Source organism: Chenopodium quinoa, unplaced genomic scaffold (genome assembly GCF_001683475.1).
Source record: "Chenopodium quinoa cultivar QQ74 unplaced genomic scaffold, ASM168347v1, whole genome shotgun sequence".
Lineage (NCBI taxonomy): Eukaryota > Viridiplantae > Streptophyta > Magnoliopsida > Caryophyllales > Amaranthaceae > Chenopodium > Chenopodium quinoa.
Window position 1 is genome coordinate 3,252,381 of NW_018743697.1, and position 18,555 is coordinate 3,270,935.

Below are 18,555 nucleotides of genomic sequence, written 5' to 3' on the forward strand. Positions count from 1 at the left end.
TTTCAAAAAATAAATTACAATATATATTATAATATTGATAAATGACCCACACTTTTTATCAAATGAGACTCAAAGTTAAGTATCTAAACTTAGCAACTGTGTTTTAGTGCTGCTAAGTTTAGATACTAAGGGTCTATTCTCATACGTTTATTTTCAGTTCAGTTCAGCTCCTAATTTCCTTCTCTTATAAAATATTCATTTTAGTTCAGTTTAGCTCAGTTTAGTTCAGTTGATTTCATTCTATTAGAATAGACCCTAATTTATTGGTATTTTTTTGTAAAAAAATACTCTCCTTTTCCTAAAAAATCTCCATCAAGTCTCACAATTAGAAATGATTTTAGGAAAAATGCTAATAGAACAAAGGTGACATACTATATTTGTTGGCAAAAGGGGCAAAATAAAAATTATTCCGTAGTACGTACATGTGATGCATAATAAATCGACATGTAAAAGAGTATAGATTGAGAAAGGAAATGAAATATCAAAAAAAGTATTTAACTATTGCTGGAATGTGATTGTTAACAAGATAGTAATCCCAATTAATACAATCGGGATTAAAGCTGAAAACTTTCTCATCCATTCCTTCTTTGCTTCTTGGTATACTCATATTTATGGGTTATACTCTCCTCTTCCTTGTTTATTAATAATAATAATATAATGGGTCTTTCTCAAACACATACACCAAAAATGTTCACTAACCCATTTGATAGCAATTTCATTGTATAATTAACCAGTTGTACCTTAATTTTTATTATAGAGTACATTAAAGTCCACGAATTTGTTCTCATTGACTGAACTGAACTTATTAGATTTGAACTAAACTGAACTGAAATAAAAATATCGTATGAGAACAGACCCTACATGCTTATAAAGTTATAATATAATACATATGTACGAGTGTAATGAAGATGGCCACGCATATACATATATAATTCATAATAACCAAATTCATTACTTTGTATATTGTGAAAACTAATACTAATATTACATGTTACCCTAATGAGTAATGATACAACATCATCTAAACATACAAGGGAGAGTAATAAGCTAAGGAAATGAAATATCAAAACAAGTATTTGACTGTTGCTGGAATGTGATTGTTAAGAAGATAGTCATCCCAATTAATACAATTGGGATCAAAGTTTAAAACTTTTCCATCCATTCCTTCTTTGCTCATTGCTCTCCTTAGCTTCTCGGTATTCTCGTCATCAAAGCTGCAATAATAATATTAAATCAGTTTATTAATACTTTTATTATAAACTAAAATCAGATTATACTATATACGTAGTATCTATCTTCAATAATTTGTATTTGAATTTTATTTTTGCAACACCAAAAATCAAAGATAAAAAATACATACAAATATGTATGTTTTAAATCATTGAACTTACATGCCAACAAAGAACAAATAGTGCCTAAATACCATCGCCATTGTCGCTGACACTTTTATTTGAAACTCAAGTTTTTCTTGATTAACATTGAATTTATGGCATGATGCTCCATCCACTATTTTCAACACCTACATAATATATTGACAAAATTAGTGTGTCTATACTCTATAAAGATTAAGCATTTTCATTGAAAATATTGCTTTGTTTTAATACAAATTTTTGAATGCGGCTGATCACATGGTGCGGCAGGGGTTACTTGTAGGGTGTTACTGGTTTTGTTAGGAGTTACTTGTAGATGTTACTTGTATTATGGGGTTACTTGTATGGGTGTTACTAGTTTTGGTCAAGGGTTACTTGTAGAGTGTTACTGGTTTTGTCAGGGGTGACTTGTAGGTGTTACTTGTATCATGAGGTTACTTGTACAAGTGTTACTGGTTTTGGTCAGGGGTTACTTGTAGGTGTTACTTGTACTCTGGGATTACTTGTAGGGTGTTACTAGTTTGGTATGGGATTTTGGTTTAGAGTTACTTGTAGGTTGTAGTAGTTACTCAGAATAAAAGTAACACCTACAAGTAACTCATACAAGTAACTAGGGCTGTACACAGTTTAGCGGTTTGGTTTGGTTTACGGTTTGAAAAAATACGGTTTGGTTTCGATTTTTTGGGAAATACGGTTTGCGATTTGGTTTAGTTTTTCAAAAATTATAAATCAAACCAAACCGTAAACCAGTAAACCGCATTTTTATATTTATGTAATTTTTAAATAAATTAAAATAGTTATTATATATTATAAAAAAAATAAAAAATCATTAGAAGACTATACGGTCAGTATACTACTATACTCTATACTCAATCTCAAATATCAATACTTAAAATTCAATAGGTCGTATAACTATAATGTAGTGTGATGTAGTATGAATTATTTTTTTGGACAAATGTATTATGTTTTTTTCCACTGTTAATTTGTTATTGTGTTGCACTTAGCACTTGATTAGTTGGTTGTTATTTTTATTAAAAATTTGTAGTAGAATTTAATCCCTTTAGGCTAATTATTTGAACTTTATTAATATTTGACAATTTATAGGAAAAAATATCGTCTAATTATAAACCGCAAACCAAACCGCACCAAACCGCATTATTACGGTTTGATTTGGTTTGGAAAATTGACCAAACCGTATTTTGCGGTTTGGTTTGGTTTAGACTCAAACCACACCAAACTAGACCATGTTCACCCCTACAAGTAACCCATACAAGTAACCTCATAATACAAGTAACACCCTACAAATAACCCATATAAGTAACCCTAAAATACAAGTAACACCTTACAAATAACCCATATAAGTAACCCTAAAATACAAGTAACACCTTACAAATAACCTCTGCCACACCATGTGGCTTGCCGCACTGAAAAACCTCTGTTGTTTTAATAGTAGAATCAATTTACTATGGAGTAATAAAATTGAAAGTAATATGACATCATATACGAAGTATAACAAACTGAACAAATGGATAGACAGTCTTTCATCGTAACCATGATCCCTAAAAAGATACTCGTATTCCACCTACGTACATGAGTACATGGCTACAGATACGGAGTAGTATATATCTTCAATTGAAATAAATAACGTTGTTGTCAACTAATTTGGCTGACATTAAAAAAAAAAGTGGTTGACTGGTTGGCATTTTTCAAGGAAAAAAAAAAGAAAAGAAAAAGTGGTTGGTATTAAGTACTCCGTATAATACTATAATCTAGTTGGCCACACTGTATAACTACCTACATTTATTAATTTATTATACTTATCAACTTATGGAATAATCATTAAACAACAGATCGAGTAACCTTTATAACACTGACAGAATAAGTGAGTAATCCCTATATTATTATATGAGACTATATATGTTGCAAATGAACAAAAAAATATTCTAATCATACCAAACATAAGATATAAACCGATATGATTATACATAGAAAATTGCCATTAAACAAATACGTACCATTAATTTAAGGATGTCCCGCACCAAAAGCATTGAAAAATGGAGTCGACCTTTCACCAACAAGGCTTTCTTAATATTCACAGGCATTCCTTGAGCATCAATCCATGGGTTATTGTTAAAGTATCGATAATTGTTTTCAACCAACTTATGTAGAGCTAACGGATTTCTCATAGATGAACCCACATGATATATTGTTAAACATGGCTTATTCGCATTTGCCACCATTCCCATGATTATTGAATTTACCACCATATCAACTGGAATCTGCAATCATCCAATATCCATTCGATAATATATTGGTCATAAATAGAGCGGACCATCAATAGAGAAAAAAAGTGCGGGTTTGGGTAGCCCGAAAATGCGTTTTTAGGTCAAAGCTCAAACATGGCCTAAAAACTACCTTATAAAGCACTTTCTTTGCGAGAAACTACCTAATAAAAAAAAATGTTGTAAGAAACTACCTAATAAGAGGATAAAGGTTGTAAGAGACTACCCTTAGTCGAAAAGTCATCATTGACATTTATTTTTCGGCGTTGATCATGTCACGTGCCAATTAAGAAAAAAGGAGGGAAAATTCACGTGATTGGCACGCCCGTAATAAGATTCCACTCACCATATCAATGATAGCGTTACTATCAGCGTGTGTAAAATGAGTTAGTCCTTTGCCATATACAATTGAAAGCATGCTTATGCTTCTGTGAAAAAACAACATAAAGAAAATAGAACAAATTATATATTAGTTAATTACTTCAAAAAAACGTCGATATGTCCAAAGAAGAATAAACTTGAAAAATTAATTTAAGCACCATTTCAATACATCGATTATCATACTATATGTTTCCTCGCCTTATTTTTTTCATTTATTTTACGAGAATAATTTAAAATCATATAAGCGAAGTTTTAAAAGTAGCTTAGGTTTTATCAAATAATCTCTAAGCAAATAAAATCGTAGTTATAAAAAAGTCTTACCCTACACTTTCGATCCAACAAGGAAATGGTTCTTTGTAAGTACTACCAATCATTGTAGGGCGAACAATAACAATTGGTAAATCTTCTTTGTGCTCCCATATAAGCATTTCTCCCATTGCTTTTGTGAACGCGTATGTATTAACCCATCCGTACATATTCGCCCTACATGTATAGAAGCACAATTAACCAAAGTCACAATGACATAACAAATCTTACACTATACTTGCTTCTTTAACTAGCTTAGCTAAGTAATGAATTTGTTTTAAAAATCGAAACGTGAACTCACCTTTTTTGGCCTAAACTTTTCATCGTATCTCGGATTTTCTTTGTGGAAGCTCCCTTCCTCGCGAGATCATTCAACTTATTATCAACTAACTTCTTTTCTACTTCAATGTTTAACCCAACTATGTCACTTAATGTCTTACACAGGGTTTCAGGTATTAGCCCTGCCTTTTGTCTGCAAACATAAGCTAATGAAACAAAAAGTTTATCATCTATTCTATATACTTGTACTTCTTTTACTATTTCGGTACTCCCTCTGTCCCTAAATTGTATTCCTACTTCTCTCTATTATGTGAGAAATAAATGCTAGAAGTAGATCAGAAATGTAATTTAGGGACGGAGGGAGTAGCTTATTAGCAAGAATAATGCTAATATTAGTACTTCTTTTACCAGCTATACAAGAAATTATGCTAAAATTGAGATGAATGCGTTTAGGGGTAGTTTTTTTAAGGATTGTGGGAAATAGAGTTATCAGAAAGAGAATAATTAGAAAAGAATGCAAAGTGATTTGAAATTCTAACCAGTTGATACATGAAGAAGAATCTGCAGCTTTGGGCACGTCTTTGCGTATTGCAACACATTTTTAGCCCCAAGGGTGTTGATTTCTAGTGACAGATTATACCTGCGTAATTATATATTGACATGCATTAATGGCTTAATGCATTACTCCCTCTGTCCCTAATTGTTTGCCCCAAACTATAAATTCACTTTATTAAGACTTTGGGTAAAAAATGGTGCATATGGATTGACACAAATATCAATGAGAAGAGAGATAGAGAGAGTGCAAGTGGAAAAACATGTCAAAAATAGTATGGGACAATCTTTTGGGGACACGTTAAAAAAGAAAGTGGAGCAAACAATTAGGGACAGAGGGAGTTTATAACAACAAAATATTATATACTACCTTTGTTAACGATTATCTGCAACTTTAGGATATTATTTGTGAAATATAAAAAATTCCAAATTTGCAAATAACCATTAACAAAGTGAATGCTAAGACATGAGTTAAAAATTCATGAAATTATTCATCGATGTATTTTTTATGAAATAAGAGTTCATTAGTTAGGTCTTAGGGGGCCTTATTTAGTTTTCACTCCAGGCCACAAAAATGTCAGATAAGACACTGTCAAATCCTATCTGGCTATCTACGTCATTTGCTAGCATGAAGTTGGTCTTTCTAAACCAAAAATGTCACGACTATGTTTGAAATATTATGATAAGTATGTAAAATCATTACCTCTCTTGGAACTTAGTCACCGCAGCCGAATGAATGATAACGTCAATTTCCTTGTATATTTCATTGTCGTCATTTAATCCCAAATTGATCAATGATGTATCCCCGTCAATTGGTGCAACTTTTTTAGATATGAATGAATCGAACTTGGCTCCATGTACTTCTCTTAGCACTTGAAACAATTCCTTGGCTATAATCTATACATAATCAAATAAATGATTAACTTGATGTGAGAAAAAGTATTTCATTGAAAAATACGAGCAAAATACATTAATTACTCCTTGTTCAACTGATCATTAATGTTTGTGAAAACCTTGTTTAATTTTATTTACATGATATAAATTTAATCATATATGGAGTACAACTACAAGTATATATAGGTTTTTAAGGCTTATTCAAACTTGATACTTTGTAACTTTGACATATTTGTATAACTTTTCCCGAAATTAAATTTTTGTTTAATTTTTTGAAAAAAAAATTAAATTATAAAGACAAACAAATTAAATGTATGCCAAATTTACCTTTATTCTTTGAATAGACAATAAGACAAATATTATATTATATGCATTTAAAGATGTAAAAGATGTCGTGTTTAAGCTATTTTTGTTATGTGGGATGCTTATTCAGCTGAAGTTTAGTCTCAAAATGGAAATGAATACATTTAGATGACTAAAACTCGAACAAGTCAAACTCTTAAAAAGCTCGAATAAAAATGTTAAAATATTGTAGTTTGCCATTCGACCGAGTCCTAAAGGTCATCACCTTTCTAAGCTATTTAGTTGCATAGATGAGGCTAAGGTCATCACCTTTTGCTAGGAAGCCAGTGGCGCCAGTGACTAAAAGAGTTTTGTTGCAAAGAAACTCAACTCCGTTTTCAGCTTCCATCTTTGATGAATTATTATATTAAGGTGATTGAATAATACTAAGAGGAATATTAACTAAGGTGATCGATAATTACTATAAGGAATTAAGAGAAAATATTTAAGAAATTGTGGTGGCTCTCCAATAGAAATGTAGTACACTCGTGCTTATATATACAGTAATACACTCTATTATTTTTATTTTTTAATTATTTTTTAAAAAGATATATATACACTCGATTAGTATTGAGTGAATATTGACAAATTGCAAAAAATAATGAATACTCCATTTATTTGGGCAGCTTACATTTAATGTAGTGCAAGCTGGTGTCCCAGTAATATATTTAAAGGAGTTTGGTTCAATTGAGCTTTTTTTTTTTTTTTTTTTTTTTTTTTTTTTTTTTTTTTTTTTTTTTGAGTAATGGCTCACTTAAGCATCATAATCTAATTTATGTTCCCCTAAAAAATAAATATAAAAATGAAAAATACTTCCTTTGTTCTTTTTTTATTATTTGACATTGTTTAACTTTTACACTTTTCACCAGTACCCCTTTAACCGTGTGGGATTTTGAAGTACTATCATAATATACAACTTTTATAATTTTTTCTTAAAGAAAATTAATTTTATTAGTGGTTTAAGTTATGTATCGACAAGTGTAATAAAAGAAACAAGTCAAGCAAAAAAAAATCGGAGAAATATAATTTACATCATTTTCCCAACTACCAGCACCTTACTTTATAAAGTCTTCATATTTGTTAATGATCATTTGGAATTTTTGACAATTACCACCTTCTATTATGTCCATTTTAGCAATTACCACCTTGTATTTTTTTTTTTTTTGAAAATTACCACCTTTTATTTTCAAAAACATCAAAAGTTACCACCTTCTCCACCACATGACGTCATGTGGGCCCACCCTTTACCTTTCCCTCCCATTTCTTCGATTCTCATCCCTCCTCTCACTTTTTTTCCCCCCAAAAAATCAGAACACTTCAATTCACTACTCTAAATCCAAATTGACGAACAATTATTGGTGATTGCTGCAACATGACAATGATTCCCAAAAGAAAGGTATGTTGTTCATCTTAATTTTTTAATTTAGGGGTTTTCAATGCGTTTTAGGGTTTATGATTGTAATTTTGCGAATCAAATTAACAACAAATTAGGGTTGAAATTATGGTTTTGCGAATCAATTTAGGGGTGAGGGTGTTCAATTGATGAACTAATTGACAACAAATTGTGAATTATTACCTGGTTGAAATTAGGGTTTTGTGAATCAAATTAGGGGTGAGGGTGTTCAATTGGTGAACTAATTGAGATATCCTAGCTTGGTCCCCCCCTTCAACAATGACGTTTCCAACCCAATTGTACTATGATAGTGCGCCTGGAACAAGGTACGATTTTGGGCAATTTAGCAACTATTTTGACCAAGAATTATGAGGGAGAGAGAGGATGTGACAATAGGAAGTAAATTTTCAGAAAGTATTAGGTGGGTGAGGAAGAATTGATTGCCATTAATGGTGAAGGAGAGAGAAGAGAGACAAGGGAGATGAGAATCGAAGTGAGGAAGGGGAAATAGGAGGGAAAGGTAAAGGGTGGGGCCCACATGATGTCATGTGGTGGAGAAGGTGGTAACTTTTGATGTTTTTGAAAATAGAAGGTGGTAATTTTCAAAAAAAAAAATACAAGGTGGTAATTGCTAAAATGGACATAATAGAAGGTGGTAATTGTCAAAATTTCCTGAACATTATAACTTATATCTTCAAATCTTTGTCTAAGTTAAGTCTATGTCTTTAATTAATATCTTTTCTTTTTTCAATACAATATTTCTCATCTCATGCTTGTCAATCTGTTATTTCAATCATTAACATCTAAGTTCAAAAAAAAAAAAAGTATTATGTTCAACTATTGCCGAAAATGTATGCTAATCGTTATTTGTCATAAATGTTTTCTTTTCTTTTTAAATTATCATTTGTTTTTATCTCTCTCCTCATCACATACATTCATATTTTATCTTTTTATTTGCACTCTCAACTCTCAAACTCATCTAGCCTAAAAGTATGCGTGATCATTTAAAATTACAAATAATATGTAACGAATGTAATATTTGGTGAAAGTAACGAAGTTGCAATTAGGCTTACAGCCCATGTAGACATCGACCCACGTGGGCATCAGCCTATCACTAAGGCCCAAATGAACAATCATCACATGACCAATTAAATACAAGTACCATGTATGGATATTAAACATATGGGCGGTACCCGAAAACCGAACTCATAATCTGTGTACGAGTATTATAGATTTATAGAGTACAGGTAGTTGGGAACTAACTTTGGAGCATGGGCGATCCCTATCAGAGGTCATCGGGTCCAAATTTCATTTGTTTAGAGTTGGTTTAATACTTATGGATTATTTAACATCAAATTAGAAAAAAGAAGTTGTGATCATATTTTATTGTCTCATAATTAGATCAAATCAAATAAGTAAAATGATGGTAAACTGGACATAGACTTAGTATAATAAATATTGACTTGAAAAGGTTGTGAACATGCTCGATTTTTTTTTTTTTTTTTTCAGTTGAAATTTAAACAATATTGGTGAGAAATTTAAATAAATTTAGAACAAACGTAGTTATATAGCAATAAGCTAATACTACCCCTTTTTTGAGTTGCATATTAAATTTGATCATGTGTGTATATATAAGGAAACATATTATTAAGTTTGATCTTATTAGATTCGTATTATTACAAATTTTTAATAAATAACTATAAATTGTAAATTAAAATCCGACTCAATTTGGAATGTAAGTGTAAAGAATCAAGCTTAATTAGCTGGTGGGCAGAAAGTGAAGGTTTGTTCTTATATAAACTACTATGACTTGAATCATTATCTGTCCTCCGTCCTCATACGTAAATTTTTAATTATGTTCCATTTTTAATTTTTTCACTTATTTATTAAACTAACATACACTGAAAATTTATTATTAATAATAAAACAGTGGTCAGTGGTCATAATTACACATTACAAGGCTCACAATTTTCTTTATTGTACAATCAAATAATTGATCAAAGTATAAATATGCCACATACAAATTAAACATGATTCCTTGGTAATCAAATAATTAAAGAAGTAGAAATAGATAATAATTAAATGAGTAATAACTTATATACTACTCTTAAGTTAGTTTAATTCATGCATCAACGCTTGCAAACAACACCACGTCCACTGAAACCAGAAGCACAGTTAAGATCAGCAAACTCAATACTCTCCTCAGAGCTCTCAATCCCATTTCCATTGAACCTAGCTACGGCGCAATCGGTAGCGAAAATAGAGGATGAATGGAACTCCCTTTCGCCTCCTAGGACCGGCATTGCAACGCCCATCTTAACCCTACTCACGTAGTTACTCGCATAAGTTTGACCTAAGACACCGTTGACTTGTCTACTCAATGACTTAAACTTGAAGCTCAAGTCAAGATGAGCTAAACAATCTTCTTGGGTTACACCATACTTGTGGATCAAGGAATCTTTTTCGGTGATTGGGACAACTACTGCCTTGATCTTGAAGTTACCCTCGGCCTCTATCACTACCGCGTTTGTAGCCCTAGCTCTGGTGATGGAAACATCCCCAGCTGGTGATTGCCAGCTGGCACCTTCCTCCTCTGGGAGGTCAATGGGTTGGCCGTCAAAGGAGAGGGAGATACGGTCAATGGCATCGTTCCATGTGGCGGTCTTTTGGGCACCGAGGTAGATCTTGTGGTTGTTGAAGAGGAGACCTAGGGCTTGGACCCAGGTGAAGTCTCTTCCCATGTTGGCGGTTCGCTTTCCGATGAAATGAGCGTTGATGTGGAGGTTAGAGTCGGAGACTAGACAAAAGTGTTGGTCTTTCTTACCGTGGAAGTAAAAGGTAATTCCATCAGCTCCTACGAACCTTGGGTCTTGGCACACTGCACCTGGCTTGTTGCAATCTGTATGTGTACCATCCAAATTATTAGAATCTAGACTTTTTGATAAAGTTGTTATGTAGCCGATAAAGGCTACACATACAATTGTTGTATGTGGCCCTCTATATACAACTTTAATCTGTCATGTTTCTATTAGTTAAAATAATAGGCACAAGTTCTATTAAATTTAATTTATATTTGACTCCTAATTTATTCCCATTTTCTGTTGATGTGTCAAATTTCTAATGTTGTTGTATATAGGGACAACATACAATAGTTGTATGTGTATCAAGCCTTATACGGAGTATTATTTGCCAAAATCTAGATGAATTATTACTCTTAAATTTTGGTTCATATTTATGGTAAAATTTACGTAATTCTATATTTCTATGGAAAAAAAATTGCAAATTATCCATGCAAGGTTATTTTATTTTGTTTTTTTCTTAAGACTAAAATGCAACTAGAAGGTGTGGAACATTATCATTAGACAGGTTTGGAATGCTTAATTTTGAAAATAAAATGTACAAATTTTAAAAGCTAGTTCGTATATTAATACATGATCAACGAATTGAATAATAAATAGAGTAGAGGAGTATAAGATTGAAACTTACCACAAACAGGACTACAAGTAACACAGTCAACTTGGCAAGTATCAGCACATGCAGCTGGACAAGTAAACTGCCTATAGTAGCAAGATGAATAGTACCTGTCCATGCACCTTACTTGCTTAGGATTAGAGGATGAAGGCGGGGTGGGTGTTGGTGGTGACGGGGTGGGAGTGGGTGGTGATGGGGTTGGAGTGGGTGGTGATGGGGTGGGTGTTGGTGGTGACGGGGTGGGAGTGGGTGGTGACGGGGTGGGTGTTGGTGGCGATGGGGTGGGAGTGGGTGGTGACGGGGTGGGTGTTGGTGGTGACGGGGTGGGAGTGGGTGGCGATGGGGTGGGAGTGGGTGGTGACCGGGTGGGTGTTGGTGGTGACGAGGTGGGAGTGGGTGGTGACGGGGTAGGTGTTGGTGGCGATGGAGTGGGTGTTGGTGGAGACGGGGTGGGCGTGGGTGGTGATGGAGGGGTATAAGGTGGAGTACCCCCCGGCCCTTTAGGCTCCTTGGGTTCCTTAGGTTCCTTATCTTTGGGCTCTTTTGGTTCTTTGGATGAGACATTGGAATCCTTAGGCTCCTTGGTGGGAGTGGAAGGACTGGTAGTAGTTGTATCACTAGGGGAAGTGTAATCAACGGCTGCTGCCTCGGCCACAGCCAAGACAAGGAGGAGGATGACAGCCATCACTCTAGTCCGCGAAAGCTTCATTTTCGCGGAGGTTTTTAGTAACTGATTATTGAAAATAATTAGAAGGGAAGGTGTTTAAGATACAGATTAATGTTTTGGTAATGAGAATTCCAATACTTGTATGTTTCCTTTTATAGTGGAGTTAATAAGATGCATATCTTAATTTTTAATGTTGTTTTTAAGTAGAAGTAATATTCTGTAAATGGCGTTCCTTTAATGGTATTCTACTCTAGTTTTCACATGGAGATGGCCTTCCTTTCAGCTTCATTTTTTTTAAAACTAAATTGTATCTTAATTAGTTTTCTGAAGTTGTACATAATAGTATTGCGTATAGAAACAAAGCTGATCATTTTTCAGTTATTTTTTACTCATATAATTTTTTCTTTTTCGAAAACTCACTCATACATAATAAGTTTTGGTATCATTAATAAGAGATCTGAAAAAAACTAAAATTAAAATGTTTGAATATGTTTTGACTTTGGAGTATTCGTCCTGTAAAATTAAGCATCATAACAAAATTTTCACAAGAGAATACCGAGTACATGAAATTACAACATTTTTTAAGTACCTTATTACATTTGGGATTTTAGTACTCCCATCAAATTAAGGAGGAGAGATTATATAAACTAATGCTAGTAGTGTGTTGATAGCTAGATTATATTTTACGTTACTTAGATTGAACTATAGGCGAGAGACATACGGTTAATTAATTACCGTATTATAGTGTATGGTGTTTATTATGAAAGTCATCAACTGCAAGGTTATGTGAATGTCATGTACCATAGGTTAACCTACAATGTGACTCAATTTACGAATTGAAATATATAATTAAGTTTATATTAAGTTTGTTTTTAGTTAATCATAGTTTAAGATGGACTAAACTGACATAGCTGTGGCCTTAATTAGTTGCCAAATTTTTCTTAGATATTCTAGATAGCAATCAAATTTTCATAGGCTCTCCTATTCTACATCACACGATCAATTTATTAGTACATATATACTTCCTCCATTTATTTCATTTTTAGTTGACAAATTTCTTAATTTATTCAGTTTGATAATGCACAAATTCAATCATTAATATCTTTGAATACCAATAATTAAGTAAAAATTATAAATAAAAAAAATGATTGGTAGAAATATATATCGCGGCAAATATGACTAGATTTCGCATGACTTTTTTTTTTATTACATATAAATTACAAAATACGGTCAAAGAAAATTGTATAAATAATGCTAAATTCAAAACGCAACTAAAAAAAACGAAGGTAGTACTTCAATTATACCATCAGTACAACATAAAATGTGAAATATTTTTTTATACGGTTGTTAATGTATGTGAAAAACAAGTTCTACTTTCATATTTAGAAGCCCGTAATAATTAATGTGAGTAAAATCCATTGTTTTAGTCAATGGCTTGAAATATAATGAAGCCTAGACCCTTAAACATTTGCAAGCTAAGTCAACTATTATTGGTAGAATCAATTAAATCGTAAATAAACTAAATAAAACTATAAAAGAAGTAAGCCGTCCATGCATGGCTTTCGATCCAGTTCATGTTCAAGTGGGAAAATATTTCATATATGTTGTTTTACAATGTTTATGAAGTGTTTAATTTCAACGTTCATGACAAGTCATATTTAATTTCTTTAATTAGTGTATGCATGGTTGTAGACTTGTAACCTAAGGTTAAGGACATAGGTTACCCTTAGGCCTTAGCTTGACTTTTTGTTTAAAAAAATTAACGGTCTAAATTAGGTTGCATGGAAACGAATACGGATATAAATTCTAGAATCATAAAATATAAAAAATAAAAAAAATTATTTGCTAGTGGAATAGTACATAGAATTATAGAAATATAGGTGGAAAACAAATTCTTTAGAAATACATATTCTTAGAGAAAACATACACGTAGTACTCGTACTTTGGTCTTTTAATAAACTCGCCACCAAGTAATTTGAGCTAATTAAATAGCTTAACTATTCATTAGGCATTCTTATTAGACATTTAACCTCTCAAGGTCGCTTGGGTCGGGGCTCCATACATCAGATACTTGAACCGCGGTAACCACCTGACTTGTGATATGGTCATATGGGGCCGGGGCTATGCATGGGGCGGTCCATTATTAGAACCATTTCAGACTTCAGAGGCTGTTACTAAGAAATTAAAAACATACAGTGATACAGAGCAAGTAACAAACTTAAAATTTTATACAAGTAGCTTTATTTTATAATGGTGTACTGTGTACATCAATTGATAATGAAATTATAAGTGAAAATAACATGATCTAATACAACAAACAATCACACAATATAACAACATTTTGATATATATTGTAATGAAATTAATTAATAAATAAGTGTTTAAGAATTGAACTTTATCAGCGCTTGCAGACGACTCCGCTGCCACTTATGCCAGAAGCACAGTTAAGATCAGCAAACTCAATTCCTTGATAAGAACGAACCTCATTCTCATCTCCATTACCATTGAACCGTGCAACGGCGCAATCAGTAGCAAACATGCTTGAGGAATGGAATTCCTTATCACCTCCAAGGACAGGATTAGCTACTCCCATCTTAACTCGACTCGTGTAGTTGCTTCCATAGGTTTGGCCTAACACTCCATTTACTTCATCACTTAAGGAGTTAAACTTGAAGCTTAAGTCAAGGTGTGCAAAACAGTCCTCTTGGGGGGTTATCCCATACTTGTGTATCAATGAATCCTTATCCGTTATTGGGACAACCACGGCCTTGATTTTGAACTTGCCCTCTGCCTCTACCTCAACCGCGTTTGTGGGTTTAGACCTTGTGATTGTAACACCACCAGATTTGGATTTCCAGCTTGCACCCTCGGTCTCTAGTAGGGTGATGGGGTGGTCATCGTAGGAAAGTGAGAGACGGTCTAGGACATCGTTCCAAGTGGCAGTTTTCTGAGCTCCTATGTAGAGTTTGTGGTTGTCAAACAGGATTCCTAAGGACTGCACCCAAGTGAAGTCCCTTCCCACGTTGGAATCGCGCTTGCCTATGAAGTGAGCGTTGATGTGGAGATTGGAGTCAGTAACAAGGCAGAAATCTTGGTCTTTCTTTCCATGGAAGTAGAATGTTATGCCATCTGCTCCGATGAATCTTGGATCCTCACACACTGCTCCGGGTTTGTTGCAGTCTGCATTTGATGCAAATCGAGAATTTAGTAACTTTGTTTAGACACTGCACACTAGGACTCGATTTACTGTATGTTACATACATTGATGTTAGCTGATTAATTTATAATCAAAGGACTAATTTCATTGAAAGTTTTAGGTGTTTCATGATGTTTTTGTCCTAATTCGGATGCTTTTAAAGCCTGCAACTCTTATTCACAATGTGCAACTACTAATGGCAATGCTGTATTTCTGTAAGTTTAAGGAAGAATTAGACAGTAAGGAAAATGAGATGAGCTAGCTTACTGCAAACAGGACTGCAAGTGACACTGTCAACCTGACAGGTCTGAGGGCATGCAGCAGGGCAAGTGAACTCCCTGTAATAGCACGCCGGATACTTCTTGTTCATACACCTAACACGCTTGGGGCTAGACAAAGGCGGTGATTTGACAGCATGACAAACAGGCTGACAGGTTGCACAATCAACACTACAACTACGCGGACAAGAAGCAGGACAGAAAAGAGGCTTGTTGTGGCAAGAAGGGAACTTCTTGTCCTTGCATTCCACTTTCTTAGGCTTCTGTACCTTAGGTGGTGGAGGCGGAAGTGGTGGCACAGGTCCACAGACAGCCTGACAACTGTTACAATTAACTGAACAAGTCCGAGGGCACGAAGCAGGACAAAACAGATCTTTTTTATAACAAGGGGAGTACTTGTTATTGCACCTCACTTTCTTAGGCTTGTGTTTCGGAGGACCTGCCTCAGCAAACGCTGAGGCAAGGATGAAGACAACTACTATGACCACCAATGTTACTCCCTTCATTTTCTTGGATTGATTACTCTAGTTTTGATGTGTGTTTTAAGGATGTTCTCCTCCATGTTTCCTTTTATAACATAAGCTTGCTATGAACATTGTCACTTGTTCGAGTTGAAGTAACACTCTAATGGGAGTGTACCAACTTAGTTAAGGAGTTTATCTGATATTCAGGCCAAATTTTGTTAGGCCAAAGTCATACTAAAATTAGTTAATTATACTTTGTACTCATTTTCTGGTAATTCTCCACATTATATTATCTGTATAACATATACTAATGGTGATTGATCAATGTTATATACTTGAATAAAATTTAATAAGTCAGTAGTATTGTTGCAATGTAAGGCACCTTGAATATTAGCTTTTACATGGTTTAATTAAATTTTAGTTGCAGGCAAAAAAATTTCAAAATAGATTCAAAAAATAGTACGAAGTAATAGTTTGGATCATGACCTGAAATTAGGCCTCAAATTCTTTGGTATCTAAGTCAACAGTAATTAGGTGAACCTGCTCATATAGTCATATGTAGCACTGTCAAAACGGTTTAACAGTTCGGTTTCGGTTCGGTTTGAAATCGGTTCGGTATTTAATCGGGTCGATTTGGAATCGGTTTAATTGTCTCACGGGTCGGTTTTGGTTCGGTTTAAATAGTTATCGGTTCGATTCGGTTTATTCTTAAGCGTTTTAATTCGGTTCGGGTTGTAAACAGTCCCGGTAGTAAACGGTTTGGTGCAGACGGGTTGCGGTTTGTTAACGGTGCGTTGTAAACGGTTTTTATCCCGGTTCAAACAGTTTCGGGTTGGAAACGGTTTCGGGTTAGAAACAGTTCAGTTCTTTTTTGGTTCAGTTTATAACTGGTTCGGTTCTTTTTCGGTTCAGTTTATAACTGGTTCGGTTCTTCGATTGTTTAACCACTTTAACGTTATTCATATCGGTTCCATTTCAAGTTTACTAAATTATAGTTGAATCTGAATTAAAACATAGCCTAATAGTATATTCATGTCACTAGCACACTCCCATCTTTATTTCATTATTACTCACGGAATCAATGTAATCATATGCTTAATAGTCTCTGTGAATTAATTTTATTTATTACGCCTTCAGCCAAGCCTTGGTACTTAATATTACAAGCTTTTTGTTCATTTGGTTTCATCACCTCAATGTATACATGACTAGAGGTAGTAGTGTTGCTAATAGTTTGAGGCAGGGCCTGAGCCTGCTTGTTTTGCTCTTGTTTGTGAACACTGATTATCCTTAAGACCTTAATGAATGAATTGCCTTGCTATTTTAAAAAAATATTCTAAGATTTCTAATATTTAATCCATTTAATTATATCCTCGTCAAAAAAAAAAAAAATCCATTTAATTATATAAAAAAGTTTGTAAACGGTTCGATTTAGAAGCGGTTTGGTTCATAAACGGTTCGGTTTACAATCAGTTTGGTTTTTAAATGGTTCGGTGCAAACGGGTAGCAGTTTGCTAACGGTTCGGTGTAAGCGGTTTTTTTTGCCAGTTTAAACGGTTTCGGGTTGGAACCGGTTTCGGGTTAGATACGGTTCGGTTCTTTTTCGGTTCGGTTTTCTTTCAGTTCGGTTTATATTCGGTTCGGTTTGTTAACGGGTTCGGTTATTATACGGTTTAACATTATTCGGGTCGATTCGGTTTCGGGTTTACTAAAATACGGTTCGGGTCAGTTTTCGGTTTCAAAAAAATCGGTTTTTAATCGGTTCGGTTCTCATTTGGGTCGGTCGGTTTCGGGCAGTTAAACGGTTTCGGTTTGAAATTTGACAGCATTAGTCATATGCTTCGTATTTGGATTTTTTAGACCTTATCAAAATTACAGTATAATGCATTAAAGATACCCCAAGTAATTATATAATTATTTGTTGTATACACTATTTTAAGTATGTACGGGTTCAAAATTATTATATTTTCTTATATAGTACGTAATAATCTATGGATTTCGTAAATAAGTGATGAAATAAGAGAGGAGAATGAAAAATGGTTCACAAGTTTATAAGGATGGATCCTTATTTATTCAATTCTTAACATAAGGGTCGAGATTGACACAACTAAGAAGCCCACATTAAATTTACTTTTATATGAAATGAAACATTTTCCTTGCATTGGCCAAGATATACTGTTACTTCCTTAACTTAATGAGAAAAGTAGCAATATTTCACTGATTTTAGGGGTAAATTGTGGTTAAAGTATTAAAAAGGTGAAGGGAATTTCTAACGTGTGCCCATAAACTTTATAATCATAATTATTTTAGCGCATTGTGACAAACTGAAAATAAATTTAGTATCACTTTGGATCTTCCACATTTATTTTGGAGTCTAAATCAAACCAATATATGTTTCCTTAAATGAATTTTATAGAGCATTTCTGATTCTATTTTATGTTTGTAATCAAAAGATGTTATCTGATGCAGTATATGTTCTTTAGTTGTCATATAATCATATTCATATCTCTACAATAATGCTCACAAAAAAATATTTTCTAGGCTCTATCTCATGTATTTGCAAAATTGCTAATAAGTTGTAATTTCACCAATAATCTGGTATTTAGTATGGCTTTGGCTATCGTTCAAGAATTGCTTCAAGACTATCTGAAATCATTGCTAAAAGAGGTAGCCACATGGTAGA

General features: G+C 33.6%; 3 protein-coding genes across 3 annotated transcripts; all 3 read right to left on the reverse strand.

Moving 5' to 3' along the window:
• Positions 1-862: 862 nt before the first annotated feature.
• LOC110684487 (fatty acyl-CoA reductase 3-like) lies at positions 863-6,755 on the reverse strand. Its single transcript, XM_021860943.1, has 9 exons — positions 6,654-6,755; positions 5,874-6,067; positions 5,158-5,258; positions 4,641-4,824; positions 4,355-4,516; positions 3,999-4,080; positions 3,386-3,649; positions 1,392-1,519; positions 863-1,214 (listed from the first exon to the last, which is right to left on the reverse strand). Exons 1-9 carry the CDS (start codon positions 6,753-6,755, stop codon positions 1,064-1,066), a joined length of 1,368 nt encoding a protein of 455 aa, XP_021716635.1. The 3' UTR covers positions 863-1,063.
• Positions 6,756-9,564: 2,809 nt separating this feature from the next.
• On the reverse strand, positions 9,565-12,073 carry LOC110684275. The gene is made up of 2 exons (XM_021860714.1): positions 11,286-12,073; positions 9,565-10,698 (listed from the first exon to the last, which is right to left on the reverse strand). The coding sequence occupies exons 1-2, from the start codon at positions 11,977-11,979 to the stop codon at positions 9,929-9,931; spliced, it is 1,464 nt and encodes a 487-aa protein (XP_021716406.1). The 5' UTR covers positions 11,980-12,073; the 3' UTR covers positions 9,565-9,928.
• Positions 12,074-14,147: 2,074 nt separating this feature from the next.
• LOC110683967 lies at positions 14,148-15,938 on the reverse strand. The gene is made up of 2 exons (XM_021860362.1): positions 15,401-15,938; positions 14,148-15,117 (listed from the first exon to the last, which is right to left on the reverse strand). The coding sequence occupies exons 1-2, from the start codon at positions 15,915-15,917 to the stop codon at positions 14,336-14,338; spliced, it is 1,299 nt and encodes a 432-aa protein (XP_021716054.1). The 5' UTR covers positions 15,918-15,938; the 3' UTR covers positions 14,148-14,335.
• Between the last annotated feature and the right edge of the window lie 2,617 nt (positions 15,939-18,555).

Bases quoted from the DNA above. Each gene is read 5' to 3' on its own strand.
- LOC110684487 (XM_021860943.1), bottom strand. From the start codon at position 6,755: ATGGAAGCTGAAAACGGAGTTGAGTTTCTTTGCAACAAAACTCTTTTA. The intron at 1,520-3,385 runs GTACGTATTTGT...TATATTATGTAG, and splicing joins GGGACATCCTTAAATTAATG to GTGTTGAAAATAGTGGATGG. The intron at 1,215-1,391 runs GTAAGTTCAATG...TTATTATTGCAG, and splicing joins TATTTGTTCTTTGTTGGCAT to CTTTGATGACGAGAATACCG.
- LOC110683967 (XM_021860362.1), bottom strand. From the start codon at position 15,917: ATGAAGGGAGTAACATTGGTGGTCATAGTAGTTGTCTTCATCCTTGCC. The intron at 15,118-15,400 runs GTAAGCTAGCTC...CATCAAATGCAG, and splicing joins CACTTGCAGTCCTGTTTGCA to ACTGCAACAAACCCGGAGCA.
- LOC110684275 (XM_021860714.1), bottom strand. From the start codon at position 11,979: ATGAAGCTTTCGCGGACTAGAGTGATGGCTGTCATCCTCCTCCTTGTC. The intron at 10,699-11,285 runs GTAAGTTTCAAT...GTACACATACAG, and splicing joins TACTTGTAGTCCTGTTTGTG to ATTGCAACAAGCCAGGTGCA.